At 40.6% G+C, this 22,496-nt stretch overlaps 1 protein-coding gene across 18 annotated transcripts in view; it reads left to right on the top strand.

Annotated features, from left to right (window-relative positions):
- The window catches only part of ABLIM1 (actin binding LIM protein 1), a 187,605-nt gene that overhangs the window by 119,995 nt on the left and 45,114 nt on the right, over window positions 1–22,496 (top strand). For all 18 annotated transcript variants that reach the window (XM_038140682.1, XM_038140698.1, XM_038140694.1 and 15 more), the window contains exon 7: window positions 19,309–19,396. In XM_038140682.1, the coding sequence (XP_037996610.1) occupies window positions 19,309–19,396 (88 nt within the window). The remainder of the gene's footprint in view (window positions 1–19,308; window positions 19,397–22,496) is intronic.

The raw sequence follows: 22,496 nt of genomic DNA, 5'->3' as shown, positions 1-22,496 counted from the left end.
AATTTTACTTGAATATTTGTGGCTCTCACTGGTTATCAGAGACACAACCCAAAATACTGCAGCAGAGGGCAGCAGTGGTTCTTAGCACATAACTGAGACCAAACTCCTCCTTGGCCTGTAGAATTTATGTTGCTCTGACTGCTGTCTGTCAGGTGTAGGCTTGCAAATTAGAAATTTTCACCAAAAAAATTTAGCATTGTGTAGGCAGGGAGGCCATCCAGACAGTGGCTTAACTGAATTGCAGTGTTTAGTAACAGCTTGGATATTAGATGATTAAAGTTCTCCAAGTATCATCTGGGAATGCAGATGCAGGACAGACATTCAGACACTCTGTGTCTTTTAAGTGGTGCTGGAAGAGTTTGGAAGATACAGGTGAGCAGCTGCTGGTCCTGGTCAACAATCAGAGCAGTTTATCACAACTGTGGGCTTGTTTGTGGCTCCTCACTGTCAGACATGCACAGTTCCAAAGGAGCAGTACTAAATACTGCCTCTGAATATGACTCAAGGAACTAGTAAGTCAAAAGCTAGCATGAGAAAATCATGTGTCAGCACATGTGTCCCCTTGGGCAGCAGAGGTCATCTAAAGGAAGGGGTCAGAGCATGACATAAATCCTCTGCTAATAATGGAGATGAGATCGGAAGCAGCCACAGGAGATAATTCACAGAACAGGAAGCCACAGTTCAGAGAGGGCTGCAGACCTGTTTGAGCCTGGACAATTAACAATCTCTTTATCCTCTACTGGAAATCACCCACAACCTTTCAGTTCACCTGAAGTTTTAATTTAGATGAAGCTTGACATCATCACAGGAGGATTACTGTCTTCCCTCTTTGTTTTCTTTGGCAATGTTTCTTTGGGAAATTTGGGTATTTTTGATGATTTATATCATGTGGGTTGTCTCTTGTTCTGCTGTTTCCCCCTTGAGAAGGAAACCATATTCTTGGTGTGAAGTAGCATCCTTACAGGAATTGTCTGGGTAGAGGTTATATCTGCCCAGCCCAAATTATGCCTAACATACAGTCAGAAAAAACCCCAAAATACTTCCTATTTTGCCTTTGTTAATAAAAATGATTGTAGCAAATGTCCTGTAGTAAATATAGTGATCAATACATTTCATTTTATTTGTCAATAAAATAATTCATTATGTCAGAAGCAGAGTATGCTATCTCATCATCTTCATCCAAAGAAAATATTAGAAGTGGTTGAAGGGAATGATGTGGTACATTGTGTACAAATACTTCCCTCTAATGGATCAGAAGTGATTAGCAGCAAACCCTTTTGGTGCTGCTTTATTTTCTGCTTATTCTTATTACATCCACGGCAGTCTGTAGGAAAACTGAAGGGAGATGAAAACATGAAAGTTAGCTTTGGGTTCACAGAGGCTGGTGCTGTCTATTTTACCCATACAAGCCTATTTCATTTGTTTATTTATTTTTATTTAAAGAGCAGTTGAGATTCTTTGCAACATTTCAGACTTGCAACTCGTGCTTGTTTTGTCCCTCAGTATGGCTTTGGCACCTCTGGGAAAGTCAGATTTTTCAGTCTCCTACAATGAACAGCCAGCAAGAGAGACAGCCACTCCTCATGTGAACCTAAGAGTCTTCATCTCAGAAGCAGCTGTGCTGTGCCCCTGGAGCACCCTCAACAAAACCCATGAGAAAAGCCAAGGTTTGGGTTCAGACTGAGATTTAAGGACAGACTCCCTCCAGCCACTCTGTAGAGGTGATCCCTTTGCTCAGTTAGGAAATGCATTAGGAGATAGACAGGACTTACTTTGCTAATATCCACAAATCATGGAAGGATGCTCCTTTTTTTCTAGGTTGTAGATGTCACAACTTTCAGTAGCCATGGAAATATGCAGGAAAAATACCATGTGCATTTAAGTCAGCTCAGATATTTCTAATGTATTATTTGGCACATTGCTCTCTGTGACAAATACTCACAGATGATAGATGAGTGCATGCCAACACAATAAATGTGGTAAATGTCCAATATGAAACAGATATTGCAACTTTCTTGAGCATACTGGATACTTTAATGCTTGAGTTTTTCAGGAAATGTTGTCAAGGCAACAGAGATTAGTGCTCTTCCTTGGATTTCTCTAGCAGAAAGGAATCTTTAGTTATGAAAAATTACTCTTTTCCCATTAACTCTGGTAAAAAAAAATACAAAAACCCCCACGTTTTTAGCAGGCAGTAACATCATAGTGAGAGTGAGGAGTTCTACACAGACTTCCCACTGAGCAATGGTTTTCATAGCTTCAGGGCTTGTCTCTTGAAAGATGCCTGTCTAATCCTAAACCTGAAAATTCCTGTGCAACTCCACAAATCTGAGTAAACTTCACCATGTATTTAGCCATTTGAAAGATGTTGACCTAAACGATTTTTGTCTAATGTGCTTTTCATACACGGTATAACTGCTACTCCAGGGCTTAATTCAAAATATGTTAAATCATTGGGAAGCTTCCAAAAGACTTCAGAGAATGATGGATCATCCATGTATTCCATCTTTGCTTATCTAAAATGTCTTACAACACTTCTAAGCAGTATTCTCTTAGCTCTGCAAAACAAGACGTGAGGGCAGAAAAAGGTGAATATTTTGCATGAAATTGTATGAAAAGACTGAGAACAAGATCAAGTTTTTACAATTTTTCACCTTTTCCAGCTGTAGATGATATGACCAGGATTTGATCTCATGATTTAGAGATAGAGATGTATATATCTGCACTCAAGTGCCTTGACCATTTTCCTACTCCACACATTTATTTTTATAATGCTTTTTGCTTAATATTAATTGGCAAAAAAAAAAAAAAAAAAAAAAAAGGTATTGTGTGATTTCTCCTGGCTGTGCATAGCTCTAGTTCCTGCTCAAGGGGCTGCTGCCTGCCCTGGGTTTGCTTCCTGTGCACTGTTGAATCTTGCACCCCACCTCGTAAGCAGTGGCATAGTGCCATTTTCACAGATGGACCTGAAAAGAGTCCAGGCCACCAGAAGGTTCCCTTGATTTCAGGCTGCAAGGTCAGGTCAAGTTCTAAATATGTTTGTGATATTGTGATAATTTATGCTGAGCTGCTCCTGATTTTAAAGAGGAGTAGTAATTGAAGATGTGGTACTTAACATGAAGTTTAGTACCTTTAAATACTGTTACTTAAATTGCCAGAATTTTAAGATGTCTCATCTGTGCTGTAACTAATTCTGAAAGATGTCAATTCTGACACACCTTGACATCTGAAGTTAGAAGGAAAAACCAAAAATTATGCGAGGGGAAAAACAAGCAAACTGTGAAAGCTGCTACATTTGTCTAAGAAAATTGTATCTGTATTTAAGAGGCAAAGAATGTGACCCAGAAGAGCCTGTAAGTTTCTTCAGGTGTTGTTTCCAGTGCTAGATTCAGAAACCTGTGCTGTGAGGGATTCATAGAAGCTTCTGCTGATTCTTCAGTCATGAATGAGTGTGTTCTAAATACTAAATAAATAAACAAATAAATACAATCAAGAGCAACCTTGCTGGTTCCCTATACGAACTGTAAATGAATTATTTGAACAATGCCTGTCTATGTTGTTGAAGTGTTGCCTCCTGCGAACTCACCCATGTCAGCAGCTCTGCTCATGTGAGTATTAGCATTCAGATGCTTCAGCTGAGTGACTTTCAGAGATACTCAGCAGACTGCATGTTTAAGTAATCTTTTCTAAGGAGACTTAGGGTCATAGCTTATGTGAAAATATCACCCTTCTCTGCAGAGATCCATGGACAAAGTTTTGTTAGGTACTTCAGTACAGTCATGTATCTGGTCCTGTGTTCTTAAAACACTTCCTAGATTGAGGAGCCATGTAGAGAATCTCTTAAACTGAGATTTATTTCATTCTATTCAGAAATGTTAAATGAAAAAGTAGCATATATTCTTCTGCCAAATAAAGTATTTAGCAAGGCTGTTTTCATAACAATAATGCAGATAGTATCATAAAATATTTAATTTAGTGGATTTTAATGATGCAGCCTGTACTGGTAAAACAGATTGATGTGAAGTAGAAGTTCAAACACTTTTATAAATGAAGCAATGATGAACCAAACAGAGACTGATGATAGGATGAATCCAAACAGGTTTGGTAGTATATTAAAGTTGTAGAAAAATAACATCCCTGAAGAATGCACTACCATTCTGTTTTCATAGCATTAGGTATCGTCTGCTTTAGGTGTCTTACAGGCTTGGAAGAGACTTAGCTCTCAACCAGTACCTCCCAGTCACTGCTGTCATCTACACACACCAAAATATCCAGGGGAAAAGGCCACAGAGTGTATGAGAGGCAGCAGTAGAGTTCAGTGTATGATTTGTTAGTTTATGCGTGTTAGCACGCATAAACACATTTGTTTGTGTTTAATTTTACTGCCTTTAGAATGAAGGAGAAAATGTGACCATGTTGCTTGAACATCCCAGGTAAATGCTAACAAAAGCAGAAGCACATGCTGTGGTCATTTGCCCTCTTAGTCAGGTGTGTGCAGCAGAGCACAGGATCTTTTTGATATGGAAAATGCCTGGGAGACATCAGATAGGGTCAGAGCTCAGAGGCCATTGAAAGCTCATCCAGTGTTCCTAGAGTGTGCCTGAAGCACGATCTCACTCCAAAATGTGCAAACAGGATCAAGGGATACAGGTACCAGTGGGTACGGGTCCTTTCTGGAGAGCTGGAAGAGGCCCCAGCTCTCGGGCTGCATCAGTCTGAATTGGGCTAGAATACAAGCTCAGTGAAACGCCGTGTTTGTAACAGAGCTGGACCAACACCCAGGAGGCTGTATAAATTCTTCAGAAGCTGTGGAAGTAATATTTAATAACTTCCAGAGGAGGAGAGCACCGAGTTCATGGTCAGCAGATGCCTCTCCCCAAGGGGAAAACGTTGTGAATTGTGTGGCCATCGAACAGTGGCACTCAGGAGTGGTGAGGAATGGTCCTGGCACGGTGTGCTTTTCCTTTTCCTTTTCCTTTTCCTTTTCCTTTTCCTTTTCTTTTCCTTTTCCTTTTCCTTTTCCTTTTCCTTTTCCTTTTCCTTTTCCTTTTCCTTTTCCTTTTCCTTTTCCTTTTCCTTTTCCTTTTCCTTTTCCCTTTCCCTTTTCCAGAGTGGGATGGCCGAGCTGCAGCCGGGTGGGTTTGGTGTGCAGGGAGGGTGATGTGCTGGCTTTGGTGGGTGTGTGCAGGAGGAGGAGGAGGAGGAGGAGGAGTGCAGCTCCAGGCTCAGCAGAACCCGCAGCACCGCTCTGCTCCTGCCTGAGCCCCGGAGGGGCTGGGGAAATGGAGCAGGAGTGAAAATCCCCTCTCGGAAGGTAAACAAAGCCCTCGCAGCGAGAGCAGCGCTGAACTGGGACGGGCCCTGGCTGTCCGGGGCAGGGCAGGGGCCGCAGCTTTGGGATGGGGCTGGATGGCTTGCCAGGGGGATCACAGTGGGTACTTGTACTTCTGTTCCTGTGCACCAGAAGGGATTTTGTTTTAAAGGCTGTGTATAATGGTGTGGTTTAGCTAAAGAGAGTGCAGCTACACGTGTTTTTAAACTGCCAGGAGGAGAGGAGAATGGCACAGAGCTCGGGCTGTTTCTGATTGCAGCTGGCTGCTGTGTATGGGGGAACAGTGTGATTTTCTACCTTAAATAACTCTTGATAGAGTTTCTTGGCTCTTTCAGTCACTTTGGAGATTTTTTGCATAGAAATAAGATTAGCATTTGTTTCTAGTTTCCCTGTGTTTTTGCTGAGAAATGTGGTTTATCAGTTAATGTGGAATGCTGATTTTTTTTTTTCTTAATGTGGAGCTTGTTTGGATAAAAGCAAGGAAATCAAAAGTTTAATAATAACTCAGAATATGGGTAAATGGTTCAAACAGGTTGCCTGTGTAGCTGGATAGTAGCATACATTTAACTTAATTTAGACTACCCTTCCCTGATGAAAAATCAATACTCTGTTGTAATTACTGAGGACACCACACCAAGCACAAGATCAAAAATCTAGAATAAATATATATTTATCGAAAAAATATATATTTGTAGAAAAATAATATAAATTTCTTCATGTAAAAATCTTTCTAACAGGATTTTAGTGATTCCCCCCATCAAAAGATTGAATTTGGCAGGAGGGGTATCTGTAGTTGGGAAGGACTTGATTTATAAGTATCTGAAGTTGACAGAGCCCTAACAGAAGTTCAGTTGCTATGGCAGCATAATCACAAGGCATTAACTTCCCAGCAGTGGTTTGGAAACCATCCTTCAGTCAATTTGAACATCAATAGGAAGGGGAGGAATGTTAAGAGGATGTAAAGATGGTGAATAATAAGAGCAGGTTGTAACAAGTAATTTGAAAAAATAACCAATTAAAGCTTCCTTATTGCCACAAAGGGATTTGTGAAATCTCTCAGGTGCTTGTAAAATTATGGCTTATCTTTATAAATTGCTTTTGTGAGTACAGTGTTGCTGATTAGGATCTATATATCCTGGCAAAGTATCTGTAGCATCTACCTTGTTGATTTAGTTAAATATTCTCTAGTGTGTTTCTTGTACTAAATATTACAAAAAACTTAAGCAGACTGATCAAAATTCTTTTAAATGACATTTCAGTAGAGGCATTTATATGAGTACAAAGTTTCTGGCCACCACCAACAGCCTTTGTGACAAATAGCCACTGCAGGTACTCCAGTAACATGGAACAGACAAAATAAGTAGCTTTTTCATGTCTTAGAGATGTAAAGAACAAATAGCAGCTTTTAGCAGAAGAGCAGCTTACCTGGATGAATGTATTATTTGTGTTAGCATACTGTATTAAGAATTCAGTTGCTTGGTTGTACTGCAGAACACATCTTGTTCTCTGGGAGCAGACCCCCTTAGGGAAAACATAATACTCTTTGTTTTGTGGCCCCCATTGCTTCTTCTGTCCATCTTTTAAACCTTTGCATTGTGCTGGTCCTACCTGCCAAAATCACCCACAAGAGATATAAAATGAATCATGATCCCAGCACCAAAGTGTTCAGACTGAACCAGAAGTTCCTCTGGTGTCACAGCCCCACTGGCAGCTGGGATGTGGTGCCAGGGGAATTGCACTCTGCAGCAATGTGAAATTATTTCAGTTACTTTTTGTTTCTCCTGTACTGAAATCACAATGAAAAATGCATTAAGTGGTGAAATATATTTTGCAGGATTCTGATGTTTCATTTTTAATTCCTGCTTTAAGTCCTCCTACCAGTGAAAAGATTACGACTGACTTCTTGAAGACTGGGGTAGAACTTATACCTATCTCCCATTAAAAAAAAAAAAAAATGTTGGGAAGAATGCAGCAATAACGTGTTTGAAATCTGAGAAGTGGAGAAGAGCCTGTTGGGGCAAGTCTGTAGCTGTCACCTGCTGGTAGGAGGCTCCATCCAGGCATTGTGCTCAGCACTCACTTCATGAGGACTCAGCCACCTCTCTCTCTTGTCTGCTTTGTCAGGGTGTTCTCCTGAGGGGGGGAAAAAGTTAAGAAAAACAAATACTAACCCAGACGATATGTTTGGAATCTCTAAGGACTTTGAAGTCCACAGCATTAAAGCCTGTCTTTACTGAGCAGGTGGTTTTACAGATGAAGAAATGGGAGTATTTTATGGTGATAAAATGTTTGAAATGACCACCTGAAGTCCAGGATGGGTAGATTTTAATTTTATGTTTATGCTACATTAGAAGATCATAGAGGTTTAAAAGCTCTTTGGATAGATATCTGGGATGTGTGACATTTATAAAAAGCCTTTTTCTTTTTAGGAGGGAGAATAGCACACTGTAAGAGATGCATCTTTTCATCACCAGCAATGCAGATACTCTGGCATTTAAACTGTCTTTGAAATTAGTTTGGGATTTTTTTGTGGTTTGCAGAGGTCAAGGAAATAACTCTTGTAAATCCTTTGAGAACAATTTAAAATATTAAGAAATTGACTTTTACATGTAGGATTTGGAGAGAGAGATTTGTTATGCATAAAGATGGATTTGCTGTTGCTTAGAGTTCTGTAAAAGAGTTGCATCTTGGCTGGAAACTTTTTTCCTAGGAGTGAGGAGAGTAAAAACTGAGGCAGTAAGAAATTTTATGCAGATTTATCTCACCATCATTCTTGAACTACTGCTGTTGAGGCAAAATCATGGAGATGCTGCAGTCAGGTGGAGATCAAATGGCAGCAAATGTTGTTAGATATCCCTTTCTGCTTTATGTCCATCACTCTTTCCTGTTCATCACAGCAGTAATATGTGGGAATAGTTTTTCTATGGTAAATAGAAATCTTGATTTTTATATGAAGCTGAAGTAAAAAAAAGATAGGGAGTAAAATCCCTCCTGTGTCTTGGCTCCAACATGCATACTCTGGATATTCCTGCCAGCAAGGATTCAAAAATGTACTTGTATAGTTTTGCAGCTGTAATTGGAAATCATGTATATCAGCAATTAGAAGACTGAAAAATAGAATAAAAAAAAAACTTCTGCCAAAAAGAAAAGGCTCTGCTTCTAGCCCAGTATATGTTGGTGGTCTGACATTTATTCAAAGTTGTCCTTTTTGAAAAAGAGTCAACTATTTCTCTGCACTAACTGTCCACTGGTTACCCTGATGTCCTTTCTTATTTCCATGTGAAATTTAGTGTAACATTAACACTTTGGCCAGATTACAAAAAAGGATCCCTGAGAAATGTCTGGATGTAGTCAAATACAGGCTCATAACTGATATGAATGATTGTGGAGTGACTGGGAAGAAAAATACTAGAAGTAAATTTGTCCTTTCCCTAGGCTGTCATCTGTTGTTTGTTGTGACCTCTTGCCGTAAGAGATTTCCAAAGGCAGTGGGTAGCATTGCAGTTAATCGAGGTTAAAACCCCATTCTTTAGACTTTTTAAAGCGTTATCAGATCAGACTGGTTGCAATAGGATCAGTTTCCTACAAGAGCAGGTTCTAGTCACTAATAGAAAAAAATTTTCCCTACTTAATTCCCACACAAGATGCTTCCCTGTCAGAACAATCCATCAGTCTCCATGGTACAAACTGCCAGAAATTGCATGTTGCTTGTCTATTTGTTTCTTACAGGCTACTTTTGTTTGATATTCTCTGGATGTTTTCTGTGGATGCACTGAGCCTGACCTCATGCATTACTCCCCTTCTTTGGCCCTTGCAACTCTTGTTTCTCTGTTGTTTTTGGGACACTCCCTGTGAAGTGAATGCAGATATCAGAGTGGAGCCCAGGCTGTGCTGGATCGCATGCCAAAGCTTGCATCCTTCCTGAATCAGCCTTCTGACAGACAGCTGGAAAGGCAGGTCTGTGGGAGATGAACAAGAAAACTGGCTACAGCTGCTTAGGTCTAGTGCTGTGCTAGGCTGCTTTTCTGAGGATTTTCCTCTGCCTGGCTCTGCTGGAAGCATTAATCTTGGTCCTGGGTGAGTTGCCTAAACTCGCAAGCTCTCACTTTGTTCACCAGTCAGAAGGTGGTTTGCACTTGCCCATTGAACAGTTTAACATGAGTTTTTCCTCGAGCTGTTCTCCCAGCCTTCCCCAGGGCACAGAGCCCTGTCACAGTGCTGAGCTCTCAGGGTCAGTAGCAATTTTGGGGCTGATGCAGCTCACCCAACCCCAGAACTTCTCCTGGCCTTGCACTTGAACTGTCTCAGTGAGCCACAAGTCAGATCAGCCAAAGCTGCCTTCTAGCTGCAAGGGATTTTGCTGCTTAGCCAAGACAGGTCTCAGTGAACTGATTTAACTCTCTGGGAAAATTTTCCAGTGTGACCTGTGCTCCCTAGGAGCTGCCTGATGCATTTGTAAAATCTTCTCTCTGTGAAATGCCTACTGGAATGGATTGTAAGGTCAGAAGCACTGCTAAAGTCATCTTGCTTGACCTTCTCTTTTCAAAATCAGAGCTTTTCCCTAGAAACCATATGAAAGCTATCCTTTAGGAAATTACCCAGTCATAAAAACTGCAGAACAATTGCAAGGCCAAAAATGTTCCCTCATGCTGCTTAAATTGCCTTTGCTTTTTAGAAACTTCACCTTGTTTTGAGGTTAAATTTGTCTAATTCCAGCTTTTTGATGCCACAGAGTTTTCAGTGGGATTGAAAAGCTCCTGCTCTTTCCTGCTATTTCATCCTTTCTCTGCTTTTCATTGCCTGTCATTGTGATCTGGTCCCCTCTGAAGTCTTTATCTGAATAATGACTTTGAGTCCTTCAGGACCACAGCTGAAGGCTCACCTTGTGTTGATGGTTCTGCACTGAATTCCCTCCTGCAAAGCCACTTGGGCACACCCACGGGTGTTATACAATTTTTTCTACTTTTCCTTTATATTTTTGTATACATTAATGATCAGAAGAGCAGGCCCTTTCAGGTACTTTGTGACAGCTTTTTCTGGGAGATTTTAATGATGTTCCCCAACTGCCTGTGTCACTTGCTGTTGCCCAGACCATGGCTCAGTCTCACAGGGCCTTGCCTTCTCGATTTGCAGATATTTTACATCAGCCTGTTAGAACACACTTGGTTGGTTTAGATGGTTTAAAGAAGCATTGCCTGTGAGTCACCAGCAGCTTTACCAGGGGAGGTTTTGTATTCTTGCCTTGGCCAGTGGTACCTCATGCTGTGGGTTGAAGGAAGTAATCTCTGAGGTATCTGGCTCAGCAGAGCCTCCCCTGCTATCAGAGCCATCTGTCTGAGCAATGCCTTGCTACAGTTTCCTCAAACCTCTTTGAGTACAAATTATTCAGGTCTTGAATAATTTGTAAATCTTGGTTTGTTAAAAACACTGTTAAAAAAAATCTTGCTCAATAAACAGTATCAAACAGGAAATTGGCATTGTCAAATACAGACCAAGATACACATCCTGAATACTCCTGCCTTTTCTGTTATTTTTCATCATTTTTCATCTACAGCTAACAAGGGAATTTTGCCTGATCTGTTTTTGGTTTTTTCACATCATACTGTAATAAAGATTTTTATTGTCTTTAAGCATAGTGTCCCTAGTTATTTCTTTGGTAAATTTATCTTTCCAATTAGTTATATTTATTTCTAATTTACTTACTTAGTCATTGCCTTTTTTTTTTCTCTTTAGTTAATATTATCTCAGTTCTTATGATTGAGACCTGCAGCAGAACATCTTAAAAATTGTTTGGTTTTCCTTTTATGGTTACTTTAAGATCTAGGAATATGTATGTTCCTTCCAAATGCCACATGCATCTATAATTATATATACATATCTAACACTGCTCTCTATTTCTGTTTGTCCATACACGCAATCAAACACATCTCTATGTTTGGAGATATATGCTAATTTTTGAAAATGCTAAAAGAATTTTATGTTAGGATGAGGTCCAGTATTTGTTACCTGCTGTCAGGTACAAAACTTCCTGATTTGTGAAACAATTCTGTTGAGTTTTTTCAAGATATGGAGGAGGTTTGTTACTTTCTAGCTAAATTTCAGCAGGTTGGAGTCAGCTGTATTTCTACTGACTAAGGAAGTTCTTTCCAGCTCAAGTTCCTTTCACTTGGGAACTGTTGCAGCAGTGCAAATGCAGCTGCAGTGGACGTGACCTGCTGATGCACGAACATCAAGCTTTGTTATTTGAGGTCCACCCAGAGAAGGGCGTTGAGGGACCAACAATCACTTCATGTGCAGAGTTAAAAGAAGAAACAGGGTCGTGTCTCCCTCCTCAATTCCATATTCCTGACAACTCAGTGGCTCTGTCATCCCCTAATAAACGAGAGCTCGAGGGGGATTTGGGAAGCGGGAGATTCCCGGTGTTGTGGAAGATTGGATATTGTGTGTATCCGGTCCAAAACCCATTCCCAGGGCTCCCTGCTGTCCCTTCACTTGTGCCACAGGGCTGGCACTCAAGCACTGAACCAAGCCAAGGCTTTGCTCTGCTCTCAGCAGGCTGGAGGCTGGGGCTGGGATGGCTTTCACACCGTGCTGCAGACATGGGGCACTCAGTATGGCTCAGCACACCTACACTGCGCCCTTGCAGCCAGCACAGGGTTTTTCTGGCTGCTGGAGTCAAAATTACAGTCATTCCAGCACTAGGCTGTTTGGAAAGGCCTTGGCACTATGGTGGAGTTACTGTAAAGTAGCTTTGCTGGTTAATTCTAATTACAAACTGGTTAGCTCCACTATAGTGGAGCTACTGTAAAGCAATTCTAATTACAAATCCAATATGAATGTGACTGGAAGCAGGTCCTTCAGTTTCTGAAGTATCTTTTCATGTCAAAAAATCATGCTGGACAAAATGCATGCAAGATGAAGGAATATTTACTTATCTAATGCTTTGTGGAGCCTAAAGATTACAGAAGATATAGAAAGCCCACACCTGTACTTATAAACTGGAGCTGTTCCAGCATTGTTGAGAAATTGAGAAGGGATTTGTGTCAGATACTGGCTGCAGAGTAGTTCAGAATTAAAAAATAATCTTTGCAATAAATGGAGGTTAAAAGAAAATTAAATGGTGGGTGCTGGATTTTGCCCGCATATGCACCTGAAGAGGGGTAATGAAGGCAGTGAATTCACAGATTTATATTACAATTTGATATGAGTGAAAGTTAACAAAATATAAAACATAGTGCGTATATTTCTTCTGGATTGCTTCTGATGGGCTACATATTCAGGTAGTGGGATTAGGTTTCTGGTGCATAAATCTAACATAAGATCCTAACAGAGATGATGCTGCAGTCCTGGCAGTAGGCAGTAAAGCTGTGTTTGCAGTTGCTTTGCTCCTTTGTACTGCCCACAAGATTCTAGCCAGCCACTTTGGGCTCCTGTGGGTGCATTTCTTAGCTGAGTGGAATTCCCTTCTTGGTGCTGACCTGCTGTTAACTGTGTAAGTAACATGAATTCTCAGCTTTGGTCCTGTGTGTAGCAATAGCTGGATTTGCCCTGTAAAGACAGAATGAAGAGCTCCATAAAGACCATAATTGACAGATAAACATCTCACCTGTGCGTGCAGCTTGCTCAACTTTGGGTGTTGCAGGAAAGTGAGAACTCAAAGGAGAGCTGACAGTGCGATCGCAAGTAACTTCTAGGATCTTACTAAACCAAGTCCAGTTGATCTTCAGCTGCCACAAGGGCTGTTTCTTCATGCCAGTAGAGCAGTTTCACAGCTGGGGATTTAGCTGGGGATTTAGATGACTCACATCTCTGCTATAAGGAAAACTGTATTCCATGCAGTGAATAATTGCACTGCTGTCAGCAGCAGCTGATGGATATGACACTATTGTGTGTGCATAGAATTAACATTAATAAGTTACAAAGTTTATTATGGTCCATCCATTAAGGAATATACTAGCATGACATTGTCAGTCACTGCTGTAATGCTGGCAAGTATTTTTTGTGTAAAATCAGACACTGGGCATGAATTAACAGTGCAAGTGTTCATAACAGCAGGGCAGCTGGGGTTTTGTCTCCCCCAAGGCAGCACAGCAATCAGTGGTGGGCTCAGAGGGTCTGCCCTGTCTCTTCCATGCCTGTTGTCATTCAGATTTACAGTCACAGCCTCACGCTCCATTTCCCACTTTCCCCCAGTCCTGTCTGTTGCAGCTCCATCAGCTTGGGAACTGCCAGTGTGAGCTCTGCTTCCTGCTGCTCCATCCTCCTGCAGGCTGAACAGAGGCAGAGGCTCTGCTGAGAGCTGCTTCTATTGAGATGTTGTGACAGGAGTGTAAAAAACAGCTTTAGAAGGTCCAAATTTTAAAGATGCATATTAGACAAGGACTAATTAAAAAAAAAACTATTACACTTTCCTTCCATTGGTAGTAATAAAGAAACTTATGGTAGAATCTGAAATCCTTTGGAAGCAAAGAAACTGCACTTTTTTTTTTTTTCTTTTTTTTTTTTTTTGTTTTCTTTTCTGAGCACAGATACTTGTAGTGACTTGCTCAACAGATAAGAGCCTGGGAAAAATGAGTGGACAGTTTGGGTCAGGATGTTATTAGAAGCAAATTTTGGTCTTCATAGTGTTTATGCTATTCCAGCCACTCGTGAGATCACAGAAGCCTGCAGAGAAGGAAACAATGGAATTTGATGTTACACCAAACATCAAACAGGGTTGAAGGTTCTGTGACCTCTGCAAGTAATTAAAATAAAGCTTCACTGGAAAATGGTAGGCTACTGCCACAGTTCCTGTTTTACAATTCATGACATTCCTTAAGGGGTTTAAAAGATGAGTCTGAATTATTCTTTGTGCTGCTGCAAAGTCCATAGGAGAGCTAAGAAATCAAGTCATTCTCATCAGAGTCATGGCAGGTATAGATATTGGATAGATTTGTCTCTCAAATGGGCCTATAATAACTGTTCATAAAAACTAAAAAAAAAAAGAAAAAAAAGAAGGAAGTGCTTTTACTCTCAGACTTTCAGATACTCTTTCAACTACATAATAGTTTTGGTAGTATTTCTAGAGAAAAGTAAAGCTTTCTACATGTTTAATAGTTCTCTGTCTGAGCAGTCTGTCAGTGACTGCTCAGTTATCTCTGAAAGGAGAGTGAACGAGTGCAGCTGTGCAAATGTAACACAACAAATATGCACTTAATTGTGTCCTTTGGCCAGCAGAACATGTCTGTTGGTAATTAGTTCTTCCTCTACCAGACCCACTGGCATGTGAGCTCTCCTAGTGCGATTCTTGTTATTGTTCTCTCTGGCTCTTGTTCACTGTTGTTCTGGAAGGAAGGACAGAGCTGAAGGCATGAGTAATAGGAAATCTTAAGCTCTCACGTTCACCAAAGAGGAAAACATTTATTTAATCAGCCTAGGACTTTACAAGCACTCAGAGAATAAAAGTTAGTCTTGTGGGAAGTGGGGGCAGAGGGGTTGGACTCAGAAAATACATCCCTTGCCTTTTGAAGTGCTGTAACCCCGGGGTTAGCGCTGTACGTGAGCTCTGTGCAGGGGCTTCTTCAGCTGGATTTTTGGGACGTGTTGTGTCAGCTTGTCTGCAGGTGTATTTGCAGCTCCTGGGTTGGAATAGTTCTTGCAATACCCGCCACTGCCTTCCTGACAGCTTGGAGTGACGGTACATTTTTGTCTTCCGGAGGTCCCCAAACAAGCAAAGTTTATCAAGCCAAGGCAAGTGAGCACCGTGGGTGTTGTGAACAGGTTGGAGCATCAGCAGGGTGACAAGGCTGTACAGGAGCTCACAGGGTGGTGTTCAACTGGACTTCAAGTACCTCCTCACCCCTCAGTTTAGCTTTTAGACTGGAAGAGGTGTTTAAGCTGGGTGCACACAGTGCGTAACCCAGTGCCTCTGTTCTGCCATCTCTCTCACTCAGGACAGCTGTGCAGGGTCACTGCCCCACCCCGTTAGAGGGAGCCTTCAAAGCTCTCTGCAAACCATCCACAGAGGCTCTCAGCTAAGGAGGATTTGTGACATCCAAGCTGAAATTATTTGGGAGAATAGCATGCTGGGCAAAGGCTGGAAATGTATAGCTTCTGAGTCTGAAAAGGTGATCTGTGAAAAATCTGGTCTGAAAAATGTGGTTTCTCATTGTCAACTATTACTACAGGTCCTGGTATTGTTATAATACATAATAGAATTTGTACTTTTGCTCACAATAACTGGGACATGTCCTCTGCAGAATAAACACATCCAGCTCCTCTGTGTAGTCCATCATCCATGAATTCTGGTCACTGAGCCTTCAACTGTCCTTCACAAGTATTAGATATATGACTACATGGGAGGTTTTTTAACCCTGGTTATGAAGAATACATTTCTGTAATGGTTTTCTTTGATAGTGTTTTTCTGAAGTATTTTATGTAGGACATTAAATGTAATTTAACCTGCTTTGTTGACTGAGAAACTGAAAGTCAGTGTTGATACAGACCTGACTCCAGTTTAAGTCTTCAAATTACCAGAATAAATAAATCCTTACTACTGTCTAAAATAATGTTGTATCTATTTCATTATTGAACATGCATATAATGTATATATTGTGGACAGTATATATATTTGTAGAATATAGAAAATAACCAAAACTCTTACATCTTTGATCAGTCACTGTTCAATGAGATTTACAGAGCTACAAAAAGCTACTGAAATATAGCATCCATTTATCTACATTTATAATTATGCTTGTGGAATTATTTGGTCACTGTTTCTTCACTCTGCAATTTTGAGGCTCTGGAAGTACTTGGTAAATGAGAATGTACTTCTACCTTTTTTAATTTATTTTTTTCTGTCTGCTGTGTTCAAATGGGATTTTATCCAAGATCTTATTTCAGATTTGTCAATGTGGGTAGAAGATAAGTAGGCAAGTCAGAAGAGGTTGTATGTTCTCATAAATTGATAACTGATGTTCTTTGCTTTTAGGGCACATGCAAGTGTCTGATGATTTAACAGAGACGTTCTAGGCAGTGGCAGCAACACATAGGTTTAATAGTTCATTTAACAATAAATTGCTGTCAATTCATTCAATTCCAATTAACAATTTGAAGTAAAAATGTTAAATACTATTTTGTTTGCTTTTAACACTTCTAGCTAAGCAAACCAAGGCATTTACAGCAATTAATTTAGCTTACTCCATCTTATTTGAGGGACTTTCCTCTAAGATATGGGTCACAGTTTGTGCTTGATGGTTTGGATAGTCCTGATGACTCAACCAAAGTGAAATAATTCAGAAGGGACCAAAAGCAGTATGATAGATCAGATCCCAGTGTCTGCATAGCACGGAGAACTGCAAAGGATTTCTGGATGTGAACTTGAGAAGGGGCAAGGAGAGCTCAGCAGAGGGAGAAGACAGAGCCTTTAACCCTCTCTCACCTTGACTGAAGAATGTTTGGGGCAAATGTGCACTTCATCAGTATTTCCTGGTCCTGGCAGGAGGATTGAGATTGCAAACCTTTTAATGCACAGCACAGTAGCATGAGATCCCAGAAAGCTGCACACTGAACACACTGAATGAGGGTTTAGTAGCCCTAAAAGAGCAAAAGCAGATGTCTAGAAGGTGTGAATATGTCATTGACTTGTAGATGCAAAAGTCTGTCCTAATACATTATAAATGACTGAATTTTAGCAACCATTTTCCCAGATGATCACAGCAAGTCAGGCATAGCAAGATGAGTCCTGAATTAGTTGAGATTCAGAATGCTCTCCCGCAAATACCTGCAGTAGGAAGGATCCCACTCAGGAGTTGTAGAAGCATTACAGAGGCAGAAGACTCATGAAACTGTTTTGGAAATGTTTAACAACAGCAACTGCAGCTGCTCTGGTGTGTCAATGCCCCAAAACCTCTCCAGTGCAGGGTGTGTTCTCACTTGACTTGCAGGGTGGTGTTATCTGGGGCGTGGTGTTCATTCATCATCACTCACACCAGGCTAAAATTGAGCCAGTTGTTTCAGTCTTGGGGAAAGACCTGATAAACTTGAAATTGATCCCCCTGGCTGTTGGGAAGAGGCAGGTGTATATGGTTTGAACTATATTCCCTTGACAGTAGCTTATCAGAAGTTTTCCCAGGAAAACAAAACTTCAGAGAGGCCACAGGGTATCCCATAATAATGGGATGAATTCTGGATTTCTTCATCCTGTAAATTCCAGTCTTGAATGAAACTAATGGGACATCTCAGAAGTTAAATAATTGCTAGGGAGAGTCAGAAATGAAGAAGGCAGCCAGTAATGAAAATGATAGAGAATGAGCATTAACTGTGTTTTCTCTCTCAGTTCAATATTAGCTTTGTTGCTGCAAGTCAAACATCAGTTCTGTGTATTCTCCCTCATTAGTTTTTCTTCCTTGAGTAAGCAGATTTTGTAGTGACTTCTCATTTTCCCTTTTTATAGAGACCCTGTTTTACCTGATAGCTCTACATCTGCTTTACTAACACCTAAATCCCATTACTCTCTATTTGGTGGATTTTGGCCCTAAAGTGCAAGAATCAACAGTAAATGCAGGATCTGATTAAGAGAAGTGGAGGCTTTTTGCAGCTGAACAGTGAAATGTATAACTAAATTAACAGCACCTCTTCTCTAGCCTTGTATGGCTGAAGTTCCTGGATGGGAGTTACTAAAATTGAATGGTGCAACTTTAGCTGTAGAAGTGCCAGGTGGTAGAGCTGATTTTCTGGTAGCTGTCAGGTACTTTAATCCATGTACTTCATCATCTAATATACATATATATGTTTCAATAAAAGCCCGTGCAATGAATGTCATATGTGAACCAAAAATAAGTGAACCAAAAATTCTTCTCAATAGACAAAATGAAAGGTTGGATTTAGTAATGTTAATGGTCTAAATGAGGTAGGAGATGGTTTTGATGACATTTTACAGGTCAGCTATAGAGTAAACAGTTATTTTGTGCATATAGCATCTCAGTGGGTGGGGAATATTTGTGAAAAAGGACTTGAGGTTAACTTGTTTGGAAAGCCAGATAGAAATTCAAAGACCTTTAGAATTCTTTACTTGTCATTATGAAGGGTCATTTTCTAGCATTAATAATTTTTCTATTTAAAAGCCTAATTTTTCTATTTAAAAGCCTGACGTGGACATTTTGAGCTTGGTTTATGATGTGAGGAAGCTAATGTATTGATTGCTTTGGTCTCCTAAAGAGAGGAGATCACATTAATATTTATGCCTTGATTTTTCCTGTCCTTATAGGCCTGAAATCTGATCAGCTTTACCTATTAATGGTATCAATGTATTTAAGAGACTGAATGACTCAGTGGATTTGGATTTGGGTAACAGGATCTAGGGTATTTAGGACCTTTACAGCAGTAGTTCAAATTCAGCTCAGGCTGTCTGTGCTGGTGCAGCTTCTGAAGTCAGGGATCTGGGAATTAAATTAATGGTCCCAGAAGTGGCTCTAGAAAGCTCTCTTTACTAATACCCATGTCAGCAGTGTAGGGAAGGAGGCCAGGGAATTAAATGGCAGGTTGAAAACTCACTCACTGGCAAAACAAGGAGGCAGCAGGTTCAAACAAATGAACTGCAGTGTGACATTCATTGCTTGGACTGTTAGATGATTTGAAAAGATGCTTGTCAAATCATGGAGAACAGGTACTTTATGATGTAGCCCCTAGCCAGGAGGACACTCATTGCTTGAATGGGAAGGTGTGAAGAGGAAGAGCTGTTCTGTGCTGTCTTTTCTCTTACAGGCTGTTTCTCAAGCAGCCACTGCTGGTCTCTGCTGAGGACAGGAGAGACCTCAGGGCTGAAGCAGTGTGGCAGAGCTCACATTCTCAGTGCTATTGTCACATCATGAGGGCAGTGTTGTAGCAAAACAGGTGAACTAGAAGAAGAAGGGCCATGGTCAGCCAGCAAATGATGAGTGCTCAGAAAGCAGTGCAATGCATTTGTCCCTCATGTTCCTTTTTTTGTTTTTGTTTAGGCAGGTGACAAGCATTATCATCCAAGCTGTGCACGATGCAGCAGATGCAACCAAATGTTCACAGAAGGAGAAGAAATGTATCTGCAAGGTAAGGATGTCTCCATTCCAAAAGAAGAAATTCAGACATTGTGATTTTTTCTGTCACAGACCTCAGGAATTTATAAACCATCCCCATGTAATATGTCCAAGGTGGACTGTAGTCATCCTGTCCTCAACAGTGTTCTCATATTTTTTCACTTGATACCCTTTTGCTCTATTAGGTGGCCATAATGGTGACTTTGAAGGGGCTCTGCACCCTTGCTGAGGCAGCCTGTGCTTGCTAGAAGATGAAATTTATTAGGCTGCCTCTGAATTTGACACCTCATGGATAGTTTAGCCCCAGAATGGTGTGTGAGATAACCAGACAAATTGAAGGGATTTCCCCTAATTTCTGCTGATCAGTTTCTGTGCTATTCTGGACCACACTCCAAACTGTAGAAGGGAAGGGAAAATCTTCCAGAAGCTGCAGTGAATTTGCTTTGAACCATGTAGACATCATTCCTCATGCACATTGACAGAGTCTCTCCTCAAGTTCTTAATTATATTTGCTACCCTTGCCTACTTCCCTTTTATCTGGTCATATTTCTCTTTTTATTCCTGTGTACTTTATATCTTTCTCTAGCTGCCTCTTTCTTGTCTGTTTATTTTCATCTCCCCTTTCTTGTTAAGAGTCTCGCACTCCCAGTTATTCCCAAGCTTGGTTTTTTCGTGATTTTTTTGCAAAAAAAGAATATTCTCTTTTCTTTGATTGAAAAATATCCTTGATATGAATCCTACCTACTCTCTGAGAGGGTGGTATACTCACTCTTAAGTTAATTTTATTGCTTGCTGTAGTATTTCTTGCTGTATTATTATCTACTGTTGGTAGAAGGATGTATAATTACCATTTATGTAAGCCAGAAATGAAAGTGAAAGAGGCAGATACATGATGGCATTTTATATATTGCACTTAGGTTAGAAAACTTGATGTACTTGAAAGGAATGTAGAAGAATAGTGAAAGAAATATGAAAGTGTTGTCACAGCCATTTCTTGAAATCCTGAGGAGAGGTTCTTACTGGAGGAATTCCAAAGTAAGATAATGTTGTTGAGGCATTCCTTTGAAGCTGACTTGTTTTATTTTTTAGTTTGTCCTTCCTTGCAGTCCTTTTCTCTCATCTCTCCCTGACCTTATGCCTCAGTCATTTCAGTGCAGCTGTGCCCAGAACAGGATGTGAAATGGTGTAGCAGCTCTGCTTGGCAGGAGCAAGGAGAGGCTGGAAGAGGCCTGGGTGGGAGGTGCTGCTTTCTGATGGCAAATTGGAAAATCTAACTTGAAAGCAGCACTTACAGCATCTCCAAATCTTAGTTTCCTCACATGATGGTGTGGCAAAGTACAGGCAGAGTTCAAAATGAGCATCAGGTCATCCTTTGCTGTCATTAATTAATAACAACCATCTCCAGCTAGTGCCATTTGCACCAATCTAGCAGAGAGTGGGACTTTGGGTTAACTGAGCAGGCTTTGGTGTAAATTTCTGCAGATCAAAATAAGACAGAAAGTATCACTTTTACTTAAACTAAGCTGGAGCTTGTCATGGACAAGTTCAGGTGGTAGGAAAGGGGAGAGGAGAGAAACCTGGCAGCAGCTTGATCTGCTGTTCTCTTCTTAGTGTATCTTTCTTTCTGTGGTTATGAATCAATGTTCCTGGTGCTCAGGCTGTCTCAGGGGAGGAGCACCTCAAGTTGCATTGCTTTATTGTTCACAGGATGTTTTCTGGCTAAATACTGTAATTGCTGAGTGTGCTCCAGACTGTCCTGCCAAAACTTTCCTTGCTGAATTCAGCCTGCTTGAAAGTGTGAGGACCTAAAAGCCTTTCCTGAGCAAAGCTGTCAGCTGAAGTGCATATCCTGACTCCATCCAAATCACTGCCCCTAGGGTGCAGAATAACAGCATTCCAAGCATTTCTCTGAAACAGAAATATAACACCACAACAATAAAACTAGAACAAAAATCATGTTGTTGATAAAATACTCAAAAATAGGTGGCTTCCATCTCACTTCTAGTTGTCCTCTCCTCTTTCCTAGAACAGGAAAGCACTGTCTTGGTATTGCTTTGGATAATAGAGAAGCCTGGCAGGATTGTGGTAAGAACTTGTAGTAGAAATGTTGGGAAACTGCAAAAGGAGAACATGGACAAACAAGCTCTCTGTCTTGGGGCTTTCTATGTTAAGGATGGTTGGAATAATGCTAGCAGAAACGCTCTGGCTTGGCACTGCTCCAACACATGAAAATGAAAAAGAAGCAGCACCAGAAACTGTCTCTTTGCCATTGACTTCCTGGTAATACGTTATTTTATGGGCTGCCCCACAAGGCTGTTACTGAGCTAGGATTGCCCAGTATTTCGAGGGATGCTGATGTTAAAATAGTGGTATGTGCAAAGTTTAAAGCTGAATAAATGAGCATGCTAGTTGGTGTTTGCCAGGTAAGCAAACAAACATATGTTAAGAATGGAAATTACCACAATTTGCTGAACTGTTTCCAGCTGTAAAAGAGAGGAGTAATGCAGCTTGGGAATTTGCACCCTTGCAAGCATTTCAAAACAGTTTGGATGAATAGTATCTACAAAATGTAGGTGGCTAGGAGTTCAAGATCACAAAAAATATACACATTTAACTTCTTAAGCTTGCTCTGACTGATTTGGATTTTAATTGTCACATCTTTCAAATCTCTTTATCATTTTGTGAAAGAAAATCCACAGCCCTTAGCTAGGTCTCACCATGAAAATGACATCCAGGTTCCTGTTTTTCTTGTTCACTTTCAGTATTCTCACAGGGTGTCCCAGTTTGTGATAAATACTGCCCAAAATGCAGTGACAGCTTTCTCTTTGATGGTAGGGAAAGTTTAACAGAAAAGAATGACAGAATTGTTAGGGTTGGGAAGACTCCTAAGATCATCAACTCACGCCATTAATCTAACAGTGAGGTACAGAGGAATAGGGATCATTTTCAGTGAGGTACACAGGAATAGGGATCATTTTCAGTGAGGTACAGAGGAATAGAGGTCATTTTTCTCAGGGCCACACAGGAAGGAAGCTTACAGCTGGATTTGAGACTCGAACTAAAATCTTCTGAGTCTTAGTTCATCCTTGAGCAGTAGATGTCACATTCAGAGG

This window comes from Motacilla alba, chromosome 6 (genome assembly GCF_015832195.1).
Source record: "Motacilla alba alba isolate MOTALB_02 chromosome 6, Motacilla_alba_V1.0_pri, whole genome shotgun sequence".
In the NCBI taxonomy this organism is placed as follows: domain Eukaryota; kingdom Metazoa; phylum Chordata; class Aves; order Passeriformes; family Motacillidae; genus Motacilla; species Motacilla alba.
This window is presented reverse-complemented; position numbering and strand designations above follow the sequence as displayed.